This window comes from Physella acuta, unplaced genomic scaffold (genome assembly GCF_028476545.2).
Source record: "Physella acuta isolate Inbredline_101_S28 unplaced genomic scaffold, ASM2847654v3 ptg000777l, whole genome shotgun sequence".
Classification (NCBI taxonomy): Eukaryota; Metazoa; Mollusca; class Gastropoda; family Physidae; genus Physella; species Physella acuta.
Window position 1 is genome coordinate 146,578 of NW_026732295.1, and position 26,752 is coordinate 173,329.

The following is a 26,752-nucleotide window of genomic DNA, read 5'->3' on the forward strand; positions in this document are numbered from 1 at the left end:
GTGTTAATGAGATTCAGATATCTTCATTATCACGTGGTTAGCTTTGTTAACCCTTTGTTAACCATTTGTTAGCCCGTACTATTATAGTTTATTAACTATTTGTTAGTTTGTAGTCTGTCTTAATTTTGTTAGTTTGTTGGTTGTCTTACTTTACTAGCCTGTAATGTCTTACTTTATTGTCCTGTAATTTGTCTTACTTAGTTTACTCTTTCTAGATATGTTAGCCAAAATATTTTATCTCGTATATTTCCAGACTGCGCTCATCACAGCGCCAAGATATTACGATTTATTTATGCCAACACGACACCAAAGGCCCAATTACTGTCGCGACAAGATATTACGATTTATTTATTCCAACACGACACCAAAGGCCCAATTACTGTCGCGACAAGATATTACGATTTATTTATTCCAACACGACACCAAAGGCCCAATTACTGTCGCGACAAGATATTACGATTTATTTATTCCAACACGACACCAAAGGCCCAATTACTGTCGCGACAAGATATTACGATTTATTTATTCCAACACGACACCAAAGGCCCAATTACTGTCGCGACAAGATATTACGATTTATTTATTCCAACACGACACCAAAGGCCCAATTACTGTCGCGACAAGATATTACGATTTATTTATTCCAACACGACACCAAAGGCCCAATTACTGTCGCGACAAGATATTACGATTTATTTATTCCAACACGACACCAAAGGCCCAATTACTGTCGCGACAAGATATTACGATTTATTTATTCCAACACGACACCAAAGGCCCAATTACTGTCGCGACAAGATATTACGATTTATTTATTCCAACACGACACCAAAGGCCCAATTACTGTCGCGACAAGATATTACGATTTATTTATTCCAACACGACACCAAAGGCCCAATTACTGTCACGACAAGACGGGGGTGATGTTGATTAAATCAGGATGAGGATAAATATCCCAGACGACAGAATAAGGACACATTTTTCTAGTCTACAGGATTAGCATAACCACAACTAAGATGCATGGAAGACTTTCAGACACCTGAATTGCCAGAATCTCCTACACTCCTTAGAAGATTAAGTAAAACTCAACAGATATAGATTTCAATTTACCCAGATTTTCAATTTCCTCGTCATGCAACTACAAAATATGAAATGAAATGGCAAATTAAAAATTCCTCTATCTACTTGCGGCAAGGGTTTCTCTAGTTTTAGTAGACCCAAGTACTCTCCGGCTGAGCTTAACATGTCGACAGGTCACATATATTTAACTCGATTAAATGTTAACGTCTTTTTCTTCGTTTTTAATTGTTATGTTGGACAAGTTTTCCTACAACACAATTCAGTATTACGTGTCAACTTGTTATGTGCACTGTAAATCGTTAAATCAGACTTCAGCCTATTTTTGAGTTTGCTTCTATAGCTTTGTATCCAAGAACAAACCAGCAGTTACTTGAGTTTGGAGTTGTCTCTTCTATATGTGTTGATCTCCCTAGCTAACGAGCCTCTTCTGCCAGGGGCTCAAAGACGGGAATTTCTGATTTAGCATGAGCTTTACCGACCCAACCACGCTAATCCCTTAAAGTTGAACAATTAAGTTCAGGGTCTATGGTTCTGGTGACAGAATCTTACTAGAGCTGAACTGATCTTCATAATATGGACGTAGATAATTTGGTGATCCTCAGTCAAGCTGCGTGAATCTTGCTGGTTCTTCGTGACCGGTCACTCTACGTGACCTGTCACAAAGTAAAAGTGACCCATCACACACTCTAGGTGACCTGTCACTAAGCAAAAGTGACCCGTCACTTACTCTAGGTGACCCGTCACTTAGTAAAAGTGACCCATCACACACTCTAGGTGACCTGTCACTTATTAAAAGTGACCCATCACTTACTCTAGGTGACCAGTTACTAAGTGACCCGTCACTTACTCTAGGTGACCTGTCACTAAGTAAAAGTGACCCATCACTTACTCTAGGTGACCAGTTACTAAGTGACCCATCACTTACTCTAGGTGACCTGTCACTAAGTAAAAGTGACCCATCACTCAGTCTGGACGACAATGGCTCATCCATATACTCCCTCTGAATCTCATATTCTTCACAACAGTGCTGTCCGCTCTTACAATTACTGTCCCACGCTTTCAGAGACAAATTCTACAAACTTTTAAATCCAGTTCAAGCAAGTCGCTGTAATTAATGTAGTTAAAAAGTCCAAACAAAATAAACCCAGCCGCTAAGAAATAGAACCTACAATTGAGTACCGGCCCTTAGTACACGAGCGTCTAATCTCAAGCCGTGGTTATCGCCCCTGGTCATCAATCAACGAAAGCTGCAGGATCAGCTTTTTTGTTTGAGGCCAAAATTCCTGTGGTCAGACATCTGACAGATTTTTTGTCAGACACACATTTGCATAAATTTCAGGAGAAAAAAATTAAAATACATCAGCCTGACATAACGATAAGGTCAGCCAGACTGACACGGGTTATTCTGGTAGGCGCTATATAAGACTGACCGTTGGCTCACAACTAACGACAACCAATAAAACACGGGTTATTCTGGTAGGCGCTATATAAGACTGACCGTTGGCTCACAACTAACGACAACCAATAAAACACGGGTTATTCTGGTAGGCGCTATATAAGACTGACCGTTGGCTCACAACTAACGACAACCAATAAAACACGGGTTATTCTGGTAGGCGCTATATAAGACTGACCGTTGGCTCAAAACTAACGACAACCAATAAAACTATGAGTCTTACCGAAAATATAATGAAATTCACCAATACTGTTAGGTGTATAACTGTGAAATATTTTGACAATTTACAACATAATCTTAACATTTGCCATTTTATATCCGATAAGTGACATGTTATGTGAGACCCATGACATGTGATATTTGATAAAAGATTTATGAAATTTGACGTATGACATCTGACATGTAATGTGAGACATATAACATGTGAATTCTGATGTGAGATTTATGGCATATTACATTTATATAAGACATGTGACATTTGAAGGATGACATGTGACATTTAATGTGAGACCTATGACATCTGATTTCAAAGCTATGTCGTGTGAAATGTAATGTTAGACCTATGCCATGTGACATGTAATTTCAGACCTATGACATGTGACATGTAATTTCAGACCTATGCCATGTGACATGTAATTTCAGACCTATGACATGTGACATGTAATGTTAGACCTATGACATGTGACATGTAATGTTAGACCTAAGAAATGTGACTTGTAATGTTAGACCTATGACATAAGACATGTGACATGTAATGTTAGACCTAAGAAATGTGACATGTAATGTTAGACCTATGACATAAGACATGTGACATGTAATGTTAGACCTATGACATATGACATGTGACATGTAATGTTAGACCTATGACATAAGACATGTGACATGTAATGTTAGACCTAAGACTTGTGACATGTAATGTTAGACCTATGACATATGACATGTGACATGTAATGTTAGACCTAAGACGTATGACCAGTTGTGTTCGAGTGAAAGACAGTGCTGACGGCTCTGCTAATGAATAAGATGTATGTCAGCACTATGTTATCTGTGTCAGCCTCGCTCCAGTTTGAACTAGTTTAGCAGTTCCGGCAAGACGACCACACGGTAACTTGACAGGCCGGTAGATAAAACTCCGGGCAGAAGACAGGGGATGCCAGGAATAACTGGCAGACGTGACTTGGAGAGCGGCACGAGATAGATGGACAACAACTGGAGCAATTATGGCAACTGGGTAAGGATCAAGTTTCATGGAGAGCGCTTGTCAGTGACGTATGTTCTAGCGGTAGGACATTGGCACTGGTTTACACTGATAGCCTAGCTTCTAGTGCCTTAGTGGCGCCTTGTTCCAACAATAGCCTAACATCAAGTGCTGTAGCGGCACTCGTTAGGCTAGCCCCTAGTGCCTTAGATGCACTAATCAGTAGGTGAAAATTCCTCAGGTACAATATTTGTGATGCTAACAAATATAATTACACTGAATACATTAAGACATTTTTTTCAAATTGTTTTTTTTTTCTTCCTATAGCACTTTTCCGGATAGTACTTGTAGAGAATAAAATGGAGTTGAGATAACCCACTTGACTTACAAATTAGTAGCCCATGTAGGCTAATTTTAAAATCATTTTGTTGAGTGAACTATTAAGTACAATCAAACTAAGACCTGCCGGAAATTAGAATGTCTGGGGCAAGATTAGAACCAAGATGTGGATTAACTAAAAGTCTGGTCTAGAGGCTAGGTCGGAATAGTCTGGTCTAGAACTCTAGTAAAGAGAGGTTCTCACGTTGGGAATAAGAGAGTATATATCTTCGTATGCGTAAAGTCTCGTTAAGATTCTAGGTGGAATAAATTAAAGTAATGACGTTTGAACTATACAGGTTACTATACATAATACATGGAATTTAAGACAATTTTTCATCTAATATTAATAAAAAATCATCTCATACACAATATTTTTTCCATTATTAATGAGGACCATTACTTCCATCATTAATGAGAATAATTTTCTAGAGTTTTGTGTGCCCTAAGGATAATCGTGGTGGTTAATTACCCGACTAATTACTCTGTTAATTAGCCACCCGTGCAGACAAGAAGATTTACAGTCATGGCACAGTTCGAATGTAGAAGGTTGAATTCTCAATTGTACAGACTCTCGGGTTTTTTGCATGTCAACTCATCCCGCACAAACAAGGTTTTGTAGGACTCATTGTCTGACACACTGTCTGTCTGACACACTGTCTGTCTGACACACTGCCTGTCTGACACACTGCATGTATGACACACTGTCTGAAACACTGTCTGACTGACACACTGTCTGACACACTGCATGTATGACACACTGTCTGACACACTGTCTGACACACTGCCTGTCTGACACACTGTCTGACACACTGCATGTATGACACACTGTCTGACACACTGTCTGACACACTGCCTGTCTGACACACTGCATGTATGACACACTGTCTGACACACTGTCTGACACACTGCCTGTCTGACACACTGTCTGACACACTGCATGTATGACACACTGTCTGACACACTGCCTGTCTGACACACTGCCTGTCTGACACACTGTCTGTCTGACACACTGCCTGTATGACACACTGTCTGTCTGACACACTGTCTGTCTGACACACTTTCCGTCTGACACACTGTCTGTCTGACCTACTGTAATACACTCTTTTTATATGATACACTGTCTGACACACTGCATGTATGACACACTGTCTGACACACTGTCTGACACACTGCCTGTCTGACACACTGCCTGTCTGACACACTGCATGTATGACACACTGTCTGACACACTGTCTGACACACTGCCTGTCTGACACACTGTCTGACACACTGCATGTATGACACACTGTCTGACACACTGCCTGTCTGACACACTGCCTGTCTGACACACTGTCTGTCTGACACACTGCCAGTATGACACACTGTCTGTCTGACACACTGTCTGTCTGACACACTTTCCGTCTGACACACTGTCTGTCTGACCTACTGTAATACACTCTTTTTATATGATACACTGTCTGACACACTGCCTGTCTGACACACTGCCTGTATGACACACTGTATGACATACTGCCTGTATGACATACTGCCTGTATGACACACTGTCTGACACACTGTTTTGGACTACTGATTTTCAAACACATTGCTCTAATTTAGGAACGAACTATTTTACCTGAAAACAAAAGTCCAACAGCTGTCGTCATTATAATTTCAAAACTACTTGCACTTTTTACTTGATTTCAAATTTTTATCAATCATCTACAATTCATGATACCCCTAGGGGTATATTTAAATGTATTACTTCTGTCATTGAATCAAATATGATCTCCGTTAACAAAATTCACGCTGGTGTTTCATAAATCCAGGTAGGAAAAATTTGTTTTGCCGAGTAAATCTTTCTCGCATAAACGCCACAACAAGTGCCGTCAAATGCCGGCTGTCTTTAGAAAGAGATCTTATCCTGGCATGTGACTGGAACAATATCCAAAAGTACACTTAGAGCTGTCACTCCACGTCAATAAAAACACACCGCAAACATGAATCAAACTTCGCGATTAGCTGACCCTAACGTCATAGAATTTCACTTGCACGTATGCGCAAACACACTGCGCAGAGCAACAAGAAGAAAGCGAAAACTCCTACACGTAGAAATATTTTATTTTCTCAATTTCAAGCACACCACCCCATTGAAAAGGTTGTACGTATTGATCACCATTTGATCGATTTCCGATAAGTCACACATGAATATATACCGCCGTGTACACATAGATACGGCTAACAGTTGACAACAGACGCAGCCAGTGTAGGCACCTGGCTGAGCTAGGCCGAACAAACAGAAACTCTACTTGTAAAAGATCTTCCAGTTTTGCTTTCAAAAGCATTGACGTCATGGCATTTAACTACTAACCAACTTTTAATATGGGATTATCCTATTTTTAGCCGAGCCGATAGTCCGGGTAATAAATATAAGTTAGCCGGGATTAATTATATATGTAGTAAACATTTCTATTATAAAAGACTTAAGCTTTGATACGGGTACCTCAGAAGTGCATTGGATTGTGCATAGATCAAATATATAGATCGATAGATCAATGGTGAAATTAGATCATGTCAGGCGGTAAGACTTGTAATGCATAGCCCTAAACCTGAGCTAAGATATGGTCCTAAACCTGAGCTAAGATATGGCCCTAAACCTGAGCTAACATATGGCCCTAAACCTGAGCTAAAACATGGCCCTAAAACCTAATGTAGAACATGGCCCTTAAATTAAGTTAAAAATGGCCCTAAACCTAATGTAGAACATGACCTTAAAACTAAGCTAAAACATTACCTAACTATCGACCAACTAAAGCTACAGCTAAAACCACACACCCTTATTGACCCAAACTCTCCGCCAACTAAAGCTAAAATCTTACACCAATATTAGCCCATACCGTTAAACAAACACAGACTAGACGTAACAAAAAAATTGGGGACAAAAGATTTAACAGCCAAACAGGTGGGCGGGGTCTACCCAGCTAAGGAAACAACAGAAGAGCTATTGGAACTGGAGCAGAGAGCTCTATCAGGGTAACAGGTCACTGAGAACATACACTCCAATAGACTGGAGCAGCGAACTCTATCAGGGTAACAGGTCACTGAGAACATACACTCCAATAGACTGGAGCAGCGAACTCTATCAGGGTAACAGGTCACTGAGAACATACACTCCAATAGACTGGAGCAGCGAACTCTATCAGGGTAACAGGTCACTGAGAACATACACTCCAATAGACTGGAGCAGCCAACTCTATCAGGGTAACAGGTCACTGAGAACATATCCCCGCAAGGTTCGAGGGGTAAAGAGCTAAATCCAACTGAAAGAGCTATCATTACGTAATGGCCTAATCCTAGCTCTTAAGACCCATTAAAAGCTTTTAAAAATTAGGCCATGTCGCCTTTATTTTTTAGTACCTTATCATGGTGATATCCTACAATGTTACGTAAATACTCCGTGAAAGAACATGTACAACAAATGCACACCAAGACAGTGCCCCGCCCCCTTTACACTATGAGTTCATAGCTCTATGGCTTTATGGCTAAATAGCTCCTTGGCTATATTGCTTCATAGCTCTTTGGCTATATAGCTATATAGCCAAAGATGTTCTTTGGCCCAAATAGCTACATCGTTCTTTTAAATGCATTTATGGCTCCATAGTTCCATAACTGGCGCTATAACTCCATGGCACGATCGTTTCATGGCTGTATGGCTGTATGGCTGTCTGGTTGTATGGTTATATGGCTGTATGGCTGTATGGCTGTATGGCTGTCTGGCTGTCTGGCTGTCTGGCTGTCTGGCTGTATGGCTGTATGGCTGTATGGCTGTATGGCTGTATGGCTGTATGGCTGTATGGCTGTATGGCTGTATGGCTGTATGGCTGTATGGCTGTATGGCTGTATGGCTGTATGGCTGTATGGCTGTATGGCTGTATGGTTGTATGGCTGTATGGGTGTATGGCTGTATGGCTGTATGGCTGTATGGCTGTATGGCGGTATGGCGGTATGGCTGTATGGCTGTATGGCTGTATGGCTGTATGGCTGTATGGCTACATAGCTCTATGGTTACATAGCTCTATAAAACCATCTGTAGCTTTATGGCTCCCATGACCATGGCTGTATGGCTCCCGGATCCTTTGCTTTATAGCTCAAAAACTCCATCGCTCCGTTACTTTACGGCTGATGGCCCTATGGATCTATAGCGCCATCAGTAGCACCATGTGTCCCTGGCCCAATGGCCCCATGGCTCTATAACGCCATCAGTAGCACCATGTGTCCCTGGCCCAATGGCCCCATGGCTCTATAGCGCCATCAGTAGCACCATGTGTCCCTGGCCCCATGGCTCTATAACGCCATCAGTAGCACCATGTGTCCCTGGCCCAATGGCCCCATGGCTCTATAGCGCCATCAGTAGCACCATGTGTCCCTGGCCCAATGGCCCCATGGCTCTATAACGCCATCAGTAGCACCATGTGTCCCTGGCCCCATGGCTCCATGGCTCTATAACGCCATCAGTAGCACCATGTGTCCCTGGCCCCATGGCTCTATAACGCCATCAGTAGCACCATGTGTCCCTGGCCCAATGGCCCCATGGCTCTATAACGCCATCAGTAGCACCATGTGTCCCTGGCCCAATGGCCCCATGGCTCTATAGCGCCATCAGTAGCACCATGTGTCCCTGGCCCCATGGCTCTATAACGCCATCAGTAGCACCATGTGTCCCTGGCCCAATGGCCCCATGGCTCTATAGCGCCATCAGTAGCACCATGTGTCCCTGGCCCAATGGCCCCATGGCTCTATAACGCCATCAGTAGCACCATGTGTCCCTGGCCCCATGGCTCCATGGCTCTATAACGCCATCAGTAGCACCATGTGTCCCTGGCCCCATGGCTCTATAACGCCATCAGTAGCACCATGTGTCCCTGGCCCCATGGCCCCATGGCTCTATAGCGCCATCAGTAGCACCATGTCCCTGGCCCCATGGCTCTATAGCGCCATCAGTAGCACCATGTGTCCCTGGCCCCATGGCCCCATGGCTCTATAGCGCCATCAGTAGCACCATGACCCTGGCCCCGTGGCTCTATAGCGCCATCAGTAGCACCATGTCCCTGGCTCCATGGCTCTATAACGCCATCAGTAGCACCATGTGTCCCTGGCTCCGAGGCTCTATAACGCCATGAGTAGCACCAAGTGTCCCTGGCTCCATGGCTCTATAACGCCATCAGTAGCACCATGTGTCCCTGGCCCCATGGCTCTATAGCGCCATCAGTAGCACCATGTGTCCCTGGCCCCATGGCTCTATAGCGCCATCAGTAGCACCATGTGTCCCTGGCCCCATGGCTCTATAACGCCATCAGTAGCACCATGTGTCCCTGGCCCAATGGCTCTATAACGCCATCAGTAGCACCATGTGTCCTAGCCCCCTGGCCCCATGGCTCTATAGCGCCATCAGTAGCACCATGTCCCTGGCTCAATGGCTCTATAACGCCATCAGTAGCACCATGTGTCCCTGGCCCCATGGCTCTATAACGCCATCAGTAGCACCATGTGTCCCTGGCCCCATGGCCCCATGGCTCTATAACGCCATCAGTAGCACCATGTGTCCCTGGCCCTATGGCTCTATAACGCCATCAGTAGCACCATGTGTCCCTGGCCCCATGGCTCTATAACGCCATCAGTAGCACCATGTGTCCCTGGCCCCATGGCTCTATAACGCCATGAGTAGCACCATGTGTCCCTGGCCCCATGGCTCTATAACGCCATCAGTAGCACCATGTGTCCCTGGCCCCATGGCTCTATAACGCCATCAGTAGCACCATGTGTCCCTGGCCCCATGGCTCTATAACGCCATCAGTAGCACCATGTCACTGGCCCCATGGCTTTATAACGCCATCAGTAGCACCATGTGTCCCTGGCCAAATGGCTCTATAACGCCATCAGTAGCACCATATGTCCCTGGCCCAATGGCTCTATAACGCCATCAGTAGCACCATGTCCCTGGCTCCATGGCTCTATAACGCCATCAGTAGCGCCATGTGTCCCTGGCCCAATGGCTCTATAACGCCATCAGTAGCACCATGTCCCTGGCTCCATGGCTCTATAACGCCATCAGTAGCACCATGTGTCCCTGGCCCAATGGCTCTATAACGCCATCAGTAGCACCATGTGTCCCTGGCCCCATGGCTCTATAACGCCATCAGTAGCACCATGTGTCCCTGGCCCCATGGCCCCATGGCTCTATAACGCCATCAGTAGCACCATGTGTCCCTGGCCCCATGGCTCTATAACGCCATCAGTAGCACCATGTGTCCCTGGCCCCATGGCTCTATAACGCCATCAGTAGCACCATGTGTCCCTGGCCCCATGGCTCTATAACGCCATCAGTAGCACCATGTGTCCCTGGTCCCATGGCTCTATAACGCCATCAGTAGCACCATGTGTCCCTGGCCCCATGGCCCCATGGCTCTATAACGCCATCAGTAGCACCATGTGTCCCTGGCCCCATGGCTCTATAACGCCATCAGTAGCACCATGTGTCCCTGGCCCCATGGCTCTATAACGCCATCAGTAGCACCATGTGTCCCTGGCCCCATGGCTCTATAACGCCATCAGTAGCACCATGTGTCCCTGGTCCCATGGCTCTATAACGCCATCAGTAGCGCCATGTGTCCCTGGCCCCATGGCTCTATAACGCCATCAGTAGCACCATGTGTCCCTGGCCCCATGGCTCTATAACGCCATCAGTAGCACCATGTGTCCCTGGCCCCATGGCTCTATAACGCCATCAGTAGCACCATGTGTCCCTGGCCCCATGGCTCTATAACGCCATCAGTAGCACCATGTGTCCCTGGTCCCATGGCTCTATAACGCCATCAGTAGCGCCATGTGTCCCTGGCCCCATGGCTCTATAACGCCATCAGTAGCACCATGTGTCCCTGGCCCCATGGCTCTATAACGCCATCAGTAGCACCATGTGTCCCTGGCCCCATGGCTCTATAACGCCATCAGTAGCACCATGTGTCCCTGGCCCCATGGCTCTATAACGCCATCAGTAGCACCATGTGTCCCTGGCCCCATGGCTCTATAACGCCATCAGTAGCACCATGTGTCCTTGACTGCCTGGCCCCATGGCTTTATAACGCCATCAGTAGCACCATGTGTCCCTGGCCCCATGGCTCTATAACGCCATCAGTAGCGCCATGTGTCCCTGGCCCATGGCTCTATAACGCCATCAGTAGCACCATGTGTCCTTGACTGCCTGGCCCATGGCTCTATAACGCCATCAGTAGCACCATGTCCCTGGCCCATGGCTCTATAACGCCATCAGTAGCACCATGTGTCCCTGGCCCCATGGCTCTATAACGCCATCAGTAGCACCATGTGTCCCTGGCCCAATGGCTCTATAATGCCATCAGTAGCACCATGTGTCCCTGGCCCCATGGCTCTATAACGCCATCAGTAGCACCATGTGTCCCTGGCCCAATGGCTCTATAACGCCATCAGTAGCACCATGTGTCCCTGGCCCCATGGCTCTATAACGCCATCAGTAGCACCATGTGTCCCTGGCCCCATGGCTCTATAACGCCATCAGTAGCACCATGTGTCCCTGGCTCATGGCTCTATAACGCCATCAGTAGCACCATGTGTCCCTGGCTCCATGGCTCTATAACGCCATCAGTAGCACCATGTGTCCCTGGCCCCATGGCTCTATAACGCCATCAGTAGCACCATGTGTCCCTGGCCCCATGGCTCTATAACGCCATCAGTAGCACCATGTGTCCCTGGCCCCATGGCTCTATAACGCCATCAGTAGCACCATGTGTCCCTGGCCCCATGGCTCTATAACGCCATCAGTAGCACCATGTCCCTGGCCCATGGCTCTATAACGCCATCAGTAGCACCATGTGTCCCTGGCCCCATGGCTCTATAACGCCATCAGTAGCACCATGTGTCCCTGGCCCCATGGCCCCATGGCTCTATAACGCCATCAGTAGCACCATGTGTCCCTGGCCCCATGGCTCTATAACGCCATCAGTAGCACCATGTGTCCCTGGCCCCATGGCTCTATAACGCCATCAGTAGCACCATGTGTCCCTGGCCCCATGGCTCTATAACGCCATCAGTAGCACCATGTGTCCCTGGTCCCATGGCTCTATAACGCCATCAGTAGCACCATGTGTCCCTGGCCCCATGGCCCCATGGCTCTATAACGCCATCAGTAGCACCATGTGTCCCTGGCCCCATGGCTCTATAACGCCATCAGTAGCACCATGTGTCCCTGGCCCCATGGCTCTATAACGCCATCAGTAGCACCATGTGTCCCTGGCCCCATGGCTCTATAACGCCATCAGTAGCACCATGTGTCCCTGGTCCCATGGCTCTATAACGCCATCAGTAGCGCCATGTGTCCCTGGCCCCATGGCTCTATAACGCCATCAGTAGCACCATGTGTCCCTGGCCCCATGGCTCTATAACGCCATCAGTAGCACCATGTGTCCCTGGCCCCATGGCTCTATAACGCCATCAGTAGCACCATGTGTCCCTGGCCCCATGGCTCTATAACGCCATCAGTAGCACCATGTGTCCCTGGTCCCATGGCTCTATAACGCCATCAGTAGCGCCATGTGTCCCTGGCCCCATGGCTCTATAACGCCATCAGTAGCACCATGTGTCCCTGGCCCCATGGCTCTATAACGCCATCAGTAGCACCATGTGTCCCTGGCCCCATGGCTCTATAACGCCATCAGTAGCACCATGTCCCTGGCTCCATGGCTCTATAACGCCATCAGTAGCACCATGTGTCCCTGGCCCCATGGCTCTATAACGCCATCAGTAGCACCATGTGTCCCTGACTGCCTGGCCCATGGCTCTATAACGCCATCAGTAGCACCATGTGTCCCTGGCCCCATGGCTCTATAACGCCATCAGTAGCGCCATGTGTCCCTGGCCCCATGGCTCTATAACGCCATCAGTAGCACCATGTGTCCCTGGCCCCATGGCTCTATAACGCCATCAGTAGCACCATGTGTCCTTGACTGCCTGGCCCCATGGCTTTATAACGCCATCAGTAGCACCATGTGTCCCTGGCCCCATGGCTCTATAACGCCATCAGTAGCACCATGTGTCCTTGACTGCCTGGCCCCATGGCTTTATAACGCCATCAGTAGCACCATGTGTCCCTGGCCCATGGCTTTATAACGCCATCAGTAGCACCATGTGTCCCTGGCCCATGGCTCTATAACGCCATCAGTAGCACCATGTGTCCTTGACTGCCTGGCCCATGGCTCTATAACGCCATCAGTAGCACCATGTCCCTGGCCCATGGCTCTATAACGCCATCAGTAGCACCATGTGTCCCTGGCCCCATGGCTCTATAACGCCATCAGTAGCACCATGTGTCCCTGGCCCAATGGCTCTATAACGCCATCAGTAGCACCATGTGTCCCTGGCCCCATGGCTCTATAACGCCATCAGTAGCACCATGTGTCCCTGGCCCAATGGCTCTATAACGCCATCAGTAGCACCATGTGTCCCTGGCCCCATGGCTCTATAACGCCATCAGTAGCACCATGTGTCCCTGGCCCCATGGCTCTATAACGCCATCAGTAGCACCATGTGTCCCTGGCTCATGGCTCTATAACGCCATCAGTAGCACCATGTGTCCCTGGCTCCATGGCTCTATAACGCCATCAGTAGCACCATGTGTCCCTGGCCCCATGGCTCTATAACGCCATCAGTAGCACCATGTGTCCCTGGCCCCATGGCTCTATAACGCCATCAGTAGCACCATGTGTCCCTGGCCCCATGGCTCTATAACGCCATCAGTAGCACCATGTGTCCCTGGCCCCATGGCTCTATAACGCCATCAGTAGCACCATGTGTCCCTGGCTCCATGGCTCTATAACGCCATCAGTAGCACCATGTGTCCCTGGCCCCATGGCTCTATAACGCCATCAGTAGCACCATGTGTCCCTGGCCCCATGGCTCTATAACGCCATCAGTAGCACCATGTGTCCCTGGCCCCATGGCTCTATAACGCCATCAGTAGCACCATGTGTCCCTGGCCCCATGGCTCTATAACGCCATCAGTAGCACCATGTCCCTGGCCCATGGCTCTATAACGCCATCAGTAGCACCATGTGTCCCTGGCCCCATGGCTCTATAACGCCATCAGTAGCACCATGTGTCCCTGGCCCCATGGCTCTATAACGCCATCAGTAGCACCATGTGTCCCTGTTCCCATGGCTCTATAACGCCATCAGTAGCACCATGTGTCCCTGGCCCCATGGCTCTATAACGCCATCAGTAGCACCATGTGGCTCTATAACGCCATCAGTAGCACCATGGCCCCATGGCTCTATAACGCCATCAGTAGCACCATGTGTCCCTGGCCCCATGGCTCTATAACGCCATCAGTAGCACCATGTGTCCCTGGTCCCATGGCTCTATAGCGCCATCAGTAGCACCATGTGTCCCTGGCCCCATGGCTCTATAACGCCATCAGTAGCACCATGTGGCTCTATAACGCCATCAGTAGCACCATGGCCCCATGGCTCTATAACGCCATCAGTAGCACCATGGCCCCATGGCTCTATAACGCCATCAGTAGCACCATGGCCCCATGGCTCTATAACGCCATCAGTAGCGCCATGTGTCCCAGGCCCCATGGCTCTATAACGCCATCAGTAGCGCCATGTGTCCCAGGCCCCATGGCTCTATAACGCCATCAGTAGCACCATGTGTCCCTGGCCCCATGGCTCTATAACTCCATCAGTAGCACCATGTGTCCCTGGCCCCATGGCTCTATAACGCCATCAGTAGCACCATGTGTCCCTGGCTCCATGGCTCTATAACGCCATCAGTAGCACCATGTGTCCCTGGCCCCATGGCTCTATAACGCCATCAGTAGCACCATGTGTCCCTGGCATGGCTCTATAACGCCATCAGCAGCGCCATGTGTCCCTGGCTCATGGCTCTATAACGCCATCAGTAGCACCGTGTGTCCCTGGCCCCATGGCTCTATAACGCCATCAGTAGCACCATGTGTCCCTGGCCCCATGGCTCTATAACGCCATCAGTAGCACCATGTGTCCCTGGCCCCATGGCTCTATAACGCCATCAGTAGCACCATGTGTCCCTGGCCCCATGGCTCTATAACGCCATCAGTAGCACCATGTGTCCCTGGCCCCATGGCTCTATAACGCCATCAGTAGCACCATGTCCCTGGCCCATGGCTCTATAACGCCATCAGTAGCACCATGTGTCCCTGGCCCCATGGCTCTATAACGCCATCAGTAGCACCATGTGTCCCTGGCCCCATGGCCCCATGGCTCTATAACGCCATCAGTAGCACCATGTGTCCCTGGCCCCATGGCTCTATAACGCCATCAGTAGCACCATGTGTCCCTGGCCCCATGGCTCTATAACGCCATCAGTAGCACCATGTGTCCCTGGCCCCATGGCTCTATAACGCCATCAGTAGCACCATGTGTCCCTGGTCCCATGGCTCTATAACGCCATCAGTAGCACCATGTGTCCCTGGCCCCATGGCCCCATGGCTCTATAACGCCATCAGTAGCACCATGTGTCCCTGGCCCCATGGCTCTATAACGCCATCAGTAGCACCATGTGTCCCTGGCCCCATGGCTCTATAACGCCATCAGTAGCACCATGTGTCCCTGGCCCCATGGCTCTATAACGCCATCAGTAGCACCATGTGTCCCTGGTCCCATGGCTCTATAACGCCATCAGTAGCGCCATGTGTCCCTGGCCCCATGGCTCTATAACGCCATCAGTAGCACCATGTGTCCCTGGCCCCATGGCTCTATAACGCCATCAGTAGCACCATGTGTCCCTGGCCCCATGGCTCTATAACGCCATCAGTAGCACCATGTGTCCCTGGCCCCATGGCTCTATAACGCCATCAGTAGCACCATGTGTCCCTGGTCCCATGGCTCTATAACGCCATCAGTAGCGCCATGTGTCCCTGGCCCCATGGCTCTATAACGCCATCAGTAGCACCATGTGTCCCTGGCCCCATGGCTCTATAACGCCATCAGTAGCACCATGTGTCCCTGGCCCCATGGCTCTATAACGCCATCAGTAGCACCATGTCCCTGGCTCCATGGCTCTATAACGCCATCAGTAGCACCATGTGTCCCTGGCCCCATGGCTCTATAACGCCATCAGTAGCACCATGTGTCCCTGACTGCCTGGCCCATGGCTCTATAACGCCATCAGTAGCACCATGTGTCCCTGGCCCCATGGCTCTATAACGCCATCAGTAGCGCCATGTGTCCCTGGCCCCATGGCTCTATAACGCCATCAGTAGCACCATGTGTCCCTGGCCCCATGGCTCTATAACGCCATCAGTAGCACCATGTGTCCTTGACTGCCTGGCCCCATGGCTTTATAACGCCATCAGTAGCACCATGTGTCCCTGGCCCCATGGCTCTATAACGCCATCAGTAGCACCATGTGTCCTTGACTGCCTGGCCCCATGGCTTTATAACGCCATCAGTAGCACCATGTGTCCCTGGCCCATGGCTTTATAACGCCATCAGTAGCACCATGTGTCCCTGGCCCATGGCACTATAACGCCATCAGTAGCACCATGTGTCCTTGACTGCCTGGCCCATGGCTCTATAACGCCATCAGTAGCACCATGTCCCTGGCCCATGGCTCTATAACGCCATCAGTAGCACCATGTGTCCCTGGCCCCATGGCTCTATAACGCCATCAGTAGCACCATGTGTCCCTGGCCCAATGGCTCTATAACGCCATCAGTAGCACCATGTGTCCCTGGCCCCATGGCTCTATAACGCCATCAGTAGCACCATGTGTCCCTGGCCCAATGGCTCTATAACGCCATCAGTAGCACCATGTGTCCCTGGCCCCATGGCTCTATAACGCCATCAGTAGCACCATGTGTCCCTGGCCCCATGGCTCTATAACGCCATCAGTAGCACCATGTGTCCCTGGCTCATGGCTCTATAACGCCATCAGTAGCACCATGTGTCCCTGGCTCCATGGCTCTATAACGCCATCAGTAGCACCATGTGTCCCTGGCCCCATGGCTCTATAACGCCATCAGTAGCACCATGTGTCCCTGGCCCCATGGCTCTATAACGCCATCAGTAGCACCATGTGTCCCTGGCCCCATGGCTCTATAACGCCATCAGTAGCACCATGTGTCCCTGGCCCCATGGCTCTATAACGCCATCAGTAGCACCATGTCCCTGGCCCATGGCTCTATAACGCCATCAGTAGCACCATGTGTCCCTGGCCCCATGGCTCTATAACGCCATCAGTAGCACCATGTGTCCCTGGCCCCATGGCTCTATAACGCCATCAGTAGCACCATGTGTCCCTGTTCCCATGGCTCTATAACGCCATCAGTAGCACCATGTGTCCCTGGCCCCATGGCTCTATAACGCCATCAGTAGCACCATGTGGCTCTATAACGCCATCAGTAGCACCATGGCCCCATGGCTCTATAACGCCATCAGTAGCACCATGTGTCCCTGGCCCCATGGCTCTATAACGCCATCAGTAGCACCATGTGTCCCTGGTCCCATGGCTCTATAGCGCCATCAGTAGCACCATGTGTCCCTGGCCCCATGGCTCTATAACGCCATCAGTAGCACCATGTGGCTCTATAACGCCATCAGTAGCACCATGGCCCCATGGCTCTATAACGCCATCAGTAGCACCATGGCCCCATGGCTCTATAACGCCATCAGTAGCACCATGGCCCCATGGCTCTATAACGCCATCAGTAGCGCCATGTGTCCCAGGCCCCATGGCTCTATAACGCCATCAGTAGCGCCATGTGTCCCAGGCCCCATGGCTCTATAACGCCATCAGTAGCACCATGTGTCCCTGGCCCCATGGCTCTATAACTCCATCAGTAGCACCATGTGTCCCTGGCCCCATGGCTCTATAACGCCATCAGTAGCACCATGTGTCCCTGGCTCCATGGCTCTATAACGCCATCAGTAGCACCATGTGTCCCTGGCCCCATGGCTCTATAACGCCATCAGTAGCACCATGTGTCCCTGGCATGGCTCTATAACGCCATCAGCAGCGCCATGTGTCCCTGGCTCATGGCTCTATAACGCCATCAGTAGCACCATGTGTCCCTGGCCCCATGGCTCTATAACGCCATCAGTAGCACCATGTGTCCCTGGCCCCATGGCTCTATAACGCCATCAGTAGCACCATGTGTCCCTGGCCCCATGGCTCTATAACGCCATCAGTAGCACCATGTGTCCCTGGCCCATGGCTCTATAACGCCATCAGTAGCACCATGTGTCCCTGGCCCCATGGCTCTATAACGCCATCAGTAGCACCATGTGTCCCTGGCACCATGGCTCTATAACGCCATCAGTAGCACCATGTGTCCCTGGCCCATGGCTCTATAACGCCATCAGTAGCACCATGTGTCCCTGGCCCCATGGCTCTATAACGCCATCAGTAGCACCATGTGTCCCTGGCCCCATGGCTCTATAACGCCATCAGTAGCACCATGTGTCCCTGGCCCCATGGCTCTATAACGCCATCAGTAGCGCCATGTGTCCCTGGCCCCATGGCTCTATAACGCCATCAGTAGCACCATGTGTCCCTGGTCCCATGGCTCTATAACGCCATCAGTAGCACCATGTGTCCCTGGCCCCATGGCTCTATAACGCCATCAGTAGCACCATGTGGCTCTATAACGCCATCAGTAGCACCATGGCCCCATGGCTCTATAACGCCATCAGTAGCACCATGTGTCCCTGGCCCCATGGCTCTATAACGCCATCAGTAGCACCATGTGTCCCTGGTCCCATGGCTCTATAGCGCCATCAGTAGCACCATGTGTCCCTGGCCCCATGGCTCTATAACGCCATCAGTAGCACCATGTGGCTCTATAACGCCATCAGTAGCACCATGGCCCCATGGCTCTATAACGCCATCAGTAGCACCATGGCCCCATGGCTCTATAACGCCATCAGTAGCACCATGGCCCCATGGCTCTATAACGCCATCAGTAGCGCCATGTGTCCCAGGCCCCATGGCTCTATAACGCCATCAGTAGCACCATGTGTCCCTGGCCCAATGGCTCTATAACGCCATCAGTAGCGCCATGTGTCCCTGGCCCCATGGCTCTATAACGCCATCAGTAGCGCCATGTGTCCCAGGCCCCATGGCTCTATAACACCATCAGTAGCGCCATGTGTCCCAGGCCCCATGGCTCTATAACACCATCAGTAGCACCATGTCCCTGGCCCCATGGCTCTATAACGCCATCAGTAGCACCATGTGTCCCTGGCCCCATGGCTCTATAACGCCATCAGTAGCACCATGGCCCCATGGCTCTATAACGCCATCAGTAGCACCATGGCCCCATGGCTCTATAACGCCATCAGTAGCACCATGTCCCTGGCCCCATGGCTCTATAACGCCATCAGTAGCACCATGGCCCCATGGCTCTATAACGCCATCAGTAGCACCATGGCCCCATGGCTCTATAACGCCATCAGTAGCACCATGTGTCCCTGGCCCATGGCTCTATAACGCCATCAGTAGCACCATGTGTCCCTGGCCCCATGGCTCTATAACGCCATCAGTAGCACCATGTGTCCCTGGCCCATGGCTCTATAACGCCATCAGTAGCACCATGTGTCCCTGGCCCCATGGCTCTATAACGCCATCAGTAGCACCATGTCCCTGGCCCCATGGCTCTATAACGCCATCAGTAGCACCATGGCCCCATGGCTCTATAACGCCATCAGTAGCACCATGGCCCCATGGCTCTATAACGCCATCAGTAGCACCATGTGTCCCTGGCCCATGGCTCTATAACGCCATCAGTAGCACCATGTGTCCCTGGCCCCATGGCTCTATAACGCCATCAGTAGCACCATGTGTCCCTGGCCCATGGCTCTATAACGCCATCAGTAGCACCATGTGTCCCTGGCCCCATGGCTCTATAACGCCATCAGTAGCACCATGTGTCCCTGGCCCATGGCTCTATAACGCCATCAGTAGCACCATGTGTCCCTGGCCCCATGGCTCTATAACGCCATCAGTAGCACCATGGCCCCGTGGCTCTATAGCGCCATCAGTAGCACCATGTGTCCTTGACTGCCTGGCTGAATGGCTCCCAGAAAAAAAGGTGTGCGTGCGAACGGTGTTTCAAATGTCAAGGTCGAGACGCTAAACGTTTCCTGAAGCACCGCAGTCTCTGGCAACATGGCAGACGGCAGTCACGTGATTTGCGCTATTACACAACAGGTTGCCTGGTGACATCTCGGAAAACTCGCGGGATTTAAGGCCAGTTGAGAACGGCGAGGTCAAAGCTTTCAAGGAACTAAACTAAACTTGACGTAAGCCAGGAATCCTGACGCTCTCAACCAAGAGCTTTCAAGGACGTAAACTAAACATGACAGGAATCCTGACGTTCTCAACCGACCAGTAGGGCTGACAACTCTGGGAGGCTAACAAAGTGCTACAGTTTCGGATGGTTTTATTTTTCCCACGTTTTCTTTAACTTGCTTTCTCTGTGTCTTTCTGTGTTTGTCTTTCCAATCAAATCTTGCGATCGAAATTTCTGGCACTTCCCAGTTAGCTAGCGCGCTGAAATTTTCAGGGAAGCTTTCTTTTGGATGACCATAGAATATGCAATTGTTATTATTACTAAATTGATCAATGGAAACATTTTATTGAGCATTTTAGACCGCTATATAATCTATATATATAATTCTCCTCAGCGAGCCATTAGAAAAAAACCAGCGACGCGTAGCTCGCGCGCAGTGAAGCGAACGATTCCACGACGCGACAGGCTTAGGGGGAGATAATTTCGTTTGAACCGACTTAAAACTTACAGGAGGTAGGCCAGTTTGGGGGAGACGATATGGTCGAGTGGTTGGGCACACGATTGCTATCCCACTCGACACGGGTTCAAATCTATGTGTTCTAGTCAGTAACGTATTCACACAACGTGTTTATTACGAGTTGTCTTTTTACGAGTTGTCTTTTTACGAGTTGTCTTTTTACGAGTTGTCTTTTTACGAGTTGTCTTTTTACGAGTTGTCTTTTTACGAGTTGTCTTTTTACGAGTTGTCTTTTTACGAGTTGTCTTTTTACGAGTTGTCTTCGTTTACCCAAAAAAAGTGAAAAGATAAAATCGATAGCAAGATTTTAATGCAAACAAACAGACAAAGACTAAAAAGTAGAAAATAATAATCATTAAAAAAGTTTTAAAAAACCCACGTTTTCTGATTGAACTAAAAAGTAGAAAATAAACGCTATACATCACAATAATGCAAGCGATCACTCTACTATAAGCGATCAAAAACGTGGGGCGCCGTGATTTTCTTACAGTTTCTAACACTGTTGACTCTCTACAAGCTCCCTAATAAAAGTCAATAGTATTATCTAATCAATAGTAATATAACTTTTACTTCGGCGCCCCACGTTTTTCATCGCTTATAGTAGAGTGATCGCTTGCATTATTGTGATGTATAGCGTTTATTTTCTACTTTTTAGTTCAATCAGAAAACGTGGGTTTTTAAAAACTTTTTGATGATTATTATTACTTAAGTGTTGTGTAAAGGGAGATAACTCTCGAGGTCAAAAGTACAGAGGGAACATAAGAGTTGTAAAGATATAAAGAAACGGAAACTGGGACAATCCAAGATATCGATGGTATTGAAGTACAGTCAGTCCGAAAACGTCGATAATGCGTAAAAGTGTTTTTTCCTTCTAAATCACATAATAATTTAATCCAAGGAAATTTATGAATACATTTAAAAAAAAATTGAATCTAAGTTTGAGCTGCGCTATACAAGCATGTTTGGTGGTTAACATGAACAGTTGTGTCACCCCTTCTCACCACAAAGATGACGTAAAGCGACTATCATCTACACCGGCGAGATTTTCTTGTTCTGATTATAATAGTGTTGTGTTATAAGTGAAAGATGTTGCTACGATTTGCTTGCAACATCGTACATGAAATCAAGCACAGACACGTTGACACCAGTGTCTGTTAATCTTTTATCCGGGGAGGGGGGGGGGACTAAAAGGTCATGTTTTCTATAAAAATTCCATTTCGTTCGTTGGGGGGGGGGGGCGGTTGACTTTCTTCGTCGGGGGGAGGAGGGTCTGAAACTCTGATTGACTCACACACACATTAACTCACACACGTATTGACTCAGACACACATTGACTCACATACACATTGACTCACATACACATTGACTCACATACACATTGACTCACACTAACATTGACTCACACAGGCACACACAACCAAGACAGACGCCAGACAATCATCATCACACAAACAAATAAAGGCGAACAACCCCGGATCTTTTCACGTTAAAGATTCCTCGACCCGAGTTTACTGCCAACCCGTGTGTTTACTGCCGACCCGTGTGTTTACTGTTGACCCGTGTGTTTACTGCCAACCCGTGTGTTTACTGCCGACCCGTGTGTTTACTGCCGACCCGTGTGTTTACTGCTAACCCTTGTGTTTACTGCCAACACGTGTGTTTACTGCCGACCCGTGGGTTTACTGCCAACCCGTGGGTTTACCTCTGGTACCGGATACCTCTAATACCGGATACCTCTAATACCGGATACCTCTAGTACCGGATACATCTAATGCCGGATACCTCTAGTACCGGATACCTCTAGTACCGGATACCTCTAGTACCGGATACCTCTAATGCCGGATACCTCTAGTACCGGATACATCTAATGCCGGATACCTCTAGTACCGGATACCTCTAGTACCGGATGTGACAAGAGAACTTACCTATCAGAAGAGTCCCCATGAGGCTGGCACTTGATGCACCTGTAGACATAAAAGAGTTATCAATAATTTTTTCCTTGTCTCAGATTGTAACAATCAAGATAGAATTCCACCTTTTAAACAGATCGTGCTATAGCAAGTTAGAAACATTTAAGACATTTAGCATTTTCTTGTGGAAGTTGCTAGACTAAATGGGCCTTACTGGCCCGATGTATTGGCCCGATGTATTGTAAACACGATTCCCTTGTTGGCACGATGTTAAAACAACATTCCATTCCGCGACAGGTTTCAGAAGTACCGACAGGGTAAAGTGACCGCGATTGACCTAGAGCACCAACAAGTAGGTGGGTGTCATCAATACGATTTTACATAAAACATTGGTAGGTATCTTACATCCTGGTTGTAAGAAGGTATTTTGAAGCACATACAATTACATTTTTGTATGGCTTCTTCTCAGTCAAATGACGTCACCAACTGCCGTCCTCAACCCCAACCTTCGATATAAATACACACGGCCAAATCCTGTCGCTTACAGCTGTCTGACAAGAACGCTCCTTACACATTACACATGCTAATTACACATTTGTAGTTGCTTACAGCCGTCATTACGAAGATTTTCCTTACACATGTATTGTCGCTTACAACCGTCAAGCTGAGAGCCGTAAGACTCGATGTTAACTGACGTGTGTACGAGTGAGTACTCACTGAGATCACCGCAGTATCCAATATAACCCGAGTCATTTCCATACACCGGCACGAAAATATTGTTTTTGTAAACCAGTACATGAAGTCTAACGATGCTACTTTATATGTGAGACACAAATACATCACAAGCACTGAGATAAATGTCGTCCAGTACAATAGCAATTTTTCTTGCTACTTGTCCTGTTAGTTCCGCACCAGATAGAGACGTATTTGTGTAAGACATTGCGTGTTTTGTTTTGTAGAACAAAATAGAGATACTTGGCCGAAAAAGGATTTTGCTTTATCTTTTTATTTTCTCGTATATACGAAGTATAGAGAAAGTATTGTAATCGTGCAAAAAAAAAAAATCGAGATTTTTACAAATCTCGACGTTTTACACCTCACTGATACGGAAAAACATAATTTTGCAATCTTGTCCGTATGTCTGTGTGTGTCTCAGTAGCGTAGCGAGGGGGGGGGGGCGGGGGGGGGGGGACATATGTCCCCGGGCGCCGACCTTAGGGAGCGCCAAAATGGGTTGGAAAAATAAATTGAAAGGTTGAGGGGGGGGTGCAAATCGAAATCTTGAGGGGGGTGGGTGCAAATCGAAATCTTGAGGGGGGTGGGTGCAAATCGAAATCTTGAGGGGGGTGGGTGCAAATCGAAATCTCGCGGGGGGGGGGGGGTGCAAATCGAAAAGTTTGTCCCCGGGCGCCGGGAAGGGTCGCTACGCCTCTGGTGTGTCTGTCTGTCTGTCTGTATGTATGTAAACACGATTACTTGAGTACCGTTACAGCTAGGTTGATGAAATTTCATATATAGGTATTTTATCAAAATTGTAGATCCGTATCAACTTTTGAGCGATTTCCGACAACCGGAAGTGGTACTTTTTCTACTTTGAACTTTTCAAAAGCCTATAACTTGAGTACTATTTCAGATAGATAAATGAAATTTCACATGTAAGTAAAAGATCTAATTCTCTACCTTCTATTGAATTTTGAGTAATTTCCGTTGACCGGAAGTACTAATTTACGCTATTTCCGATTTCTCAAAAAATGCATGTAAATTTATAAAGAATTAATACTATTGCGCACTATTATGCGCTTTTTGCTTTGGCGTTCACTTGCTGCGCAATTCTTTTTTCTACTGGATTTTATTCTATATATAAAAGTTTAAGTAAACAAAAATCATGTCTATATTCCGAATTGCCATCCCACGTAGTGTTATATTAGAATATTCGAGAAAGTTTAGGGGAGATCACTCCCGGTTTATTTTAGTTTCGATACGCTTTCAACTGTTTCAGCGAACTTATTCAATTTATTCATTTTATTGTTTTAATTCAATACTTTTTCATAACACAATCATCCACAGAACCTCCTTATTAAATATTTAAACCCGATTAATAATCTATACTTCTCAGATCTATTTTCGTATAAAATATATTTATAAGTAAATTGGGAGAGTTTATTAATTAAGACATGTTTTAATTTAAATGTAACTATTTATGTCCACTTACCGTGTGATTTCTTTAGTCCTCTTTGCCTAATCAATTAATTAAGATCCTGATAGAAACATTATTGTTGAATATACACAAGCAATGACTCAAAGAACTCCACGAATAAGGCTTGACTAATTATCCTTGATTAGACGTACCCATTTGTATCCAAATTAGACCTATGTATTGAATCACTAACACAATTTTAAGAGAAAATAGAACTGACGATACAAAGACGACACAGTACAGTGCAGACGACAATAGGAAGATCCACCCGTTGAACCAGTTTCTGGCACCAGTAGCAGGCGTAACCACAGCGACGTTCTCACAATATTCTCTGTGACGCTGTATCAATGTCTTCTGATACGTGTTGCGAGCGACTGGTCTTGTAGTGAGACAAGTGTCTGTGTACACTCTATAACCAACCGTGCTACTAAACACTAGCCCAACCACGTTTTCTGTAGGAAAGCCTGCACTTTAAACAAATTGCCTTGTAAACAAACCGCCTACAAACCGGGCCCTTTCAGTTTTGTAAATCACCGTCATCCAGCCGTAAGCAAATCTCAAATCTCATGTAAACTGTCCGCTAGCCAGTCGAAAATAAATGCTGATTTATGTGATTAGTTCACTTCAATAAAACGAAGGTTCTTATATCGGAACAACGCTATATACAGTAATGTTAAATTACAGAGCTATAAAAAACAAAATCGTTGTACGCGGATTTCAATTCCACGGCTCAACAAAAATTCCTTGTATTGACATTCTAGATCGTGTTTCCTTTAAATCGCTTTTACCTTTCGTGAACTAAACGCCGCTTCGTGAGACGATCGATATATTATCTATAACCGATCTATTGACTTAAACAAATACACCTTCCTTCCTCACCTTACGATAGTATAGGACCAGCCCTGATCAAGTGGCTTGCTTTCACCTGGTGAGATATGTGTGTTCAGGTAATGGGATAGGTTTTTCTGTTTGGCTCGGTTTTATTGACATGTGTGGTCTATGGTGCATTTCCTCAGCAGTTAGAGACAGATAGTTGAAGAAAGAACAGTTTAGTTAGAAGAAATTAAATCAGTTATAGACGTACTGTTAAACTAGTATTTTTTTTGTGAGTAATTGTTATGTTAAACTGTTTTTTATGTGTTGAATTTAAAAATACGAATATAATATTTTTCTCATTTGTTTTGTTTACAATAGTGATTATTGAAGATTTGTAATCTTTAGTACCAGTTTATTAAAATAAACTTAAAATACAGCATATTCAAAATAACATATTTGAACCAATATTTTGAATCAGTTTCTAGAATGTATGGACTATCGGAAATGACGTCAAGTTGACCTGTCGAGGGATTGATCTAGCATAGGACACTAATTGGTCAGTTATTGTGGACACGGTACAATGATTCACAGTTCGTGAGAGTTTGACCATTAGGACATGGGCATAAGGGAGACTGAGTCATGTTAGTACAGAACAGAGAATGACCGTTATTTACAGATGAGTAAATCACGTTGTCACGTGAGCTGATGTGTACGTCACGTGATCAAACGATGCAGTGCGCATGTCCAGTGGTCACACGAGCAGGTTTGTCACGTGGCAGCACAAACAGATGTCTTTCAAAAACGTGGTTTACAACACCATAAATCAGGCGAGGATCGATATCCAAACGGTCAGTGAAGCCT

The 26,752-nt window shown here is 47.5% G+C and overlaps 1 protein-coding gene across 3 annotated transcripts in view; it reads right to left on the bottom strand.

Annotated features, from left to right (window-relative positions):
• The window catches only part of LOC131950715 (golgin subfamily A member 6-like protein 7), a 61,994-nt gene extending 36,564 nt beyond the window's left edge, over positions 1–25,430 (bottom strand). For 2 of the 3 annotated variants that reach the window (XM_059312943.1, XM_059312941.1), the window contains exon 1: positions 5,728–6,134. In XM_059312943.1, the coding sequence (XP_059168926.1) occupies positions 5,728–5,758 (31 nt within the window). In that variant the 5' untranslated portion in view covers positions 5,759–6,134. Of the gene's footprint in view, positions 1–5,727; positions 6,135–22,893; positions 22,933–25,090 lie in introns of those variants that run through there. The other variant, XM_059312942.1, reaches the window with a different exon arrangement.
• Positions 25,431–26,752: the final 1,322 nt, after the last annotated feature.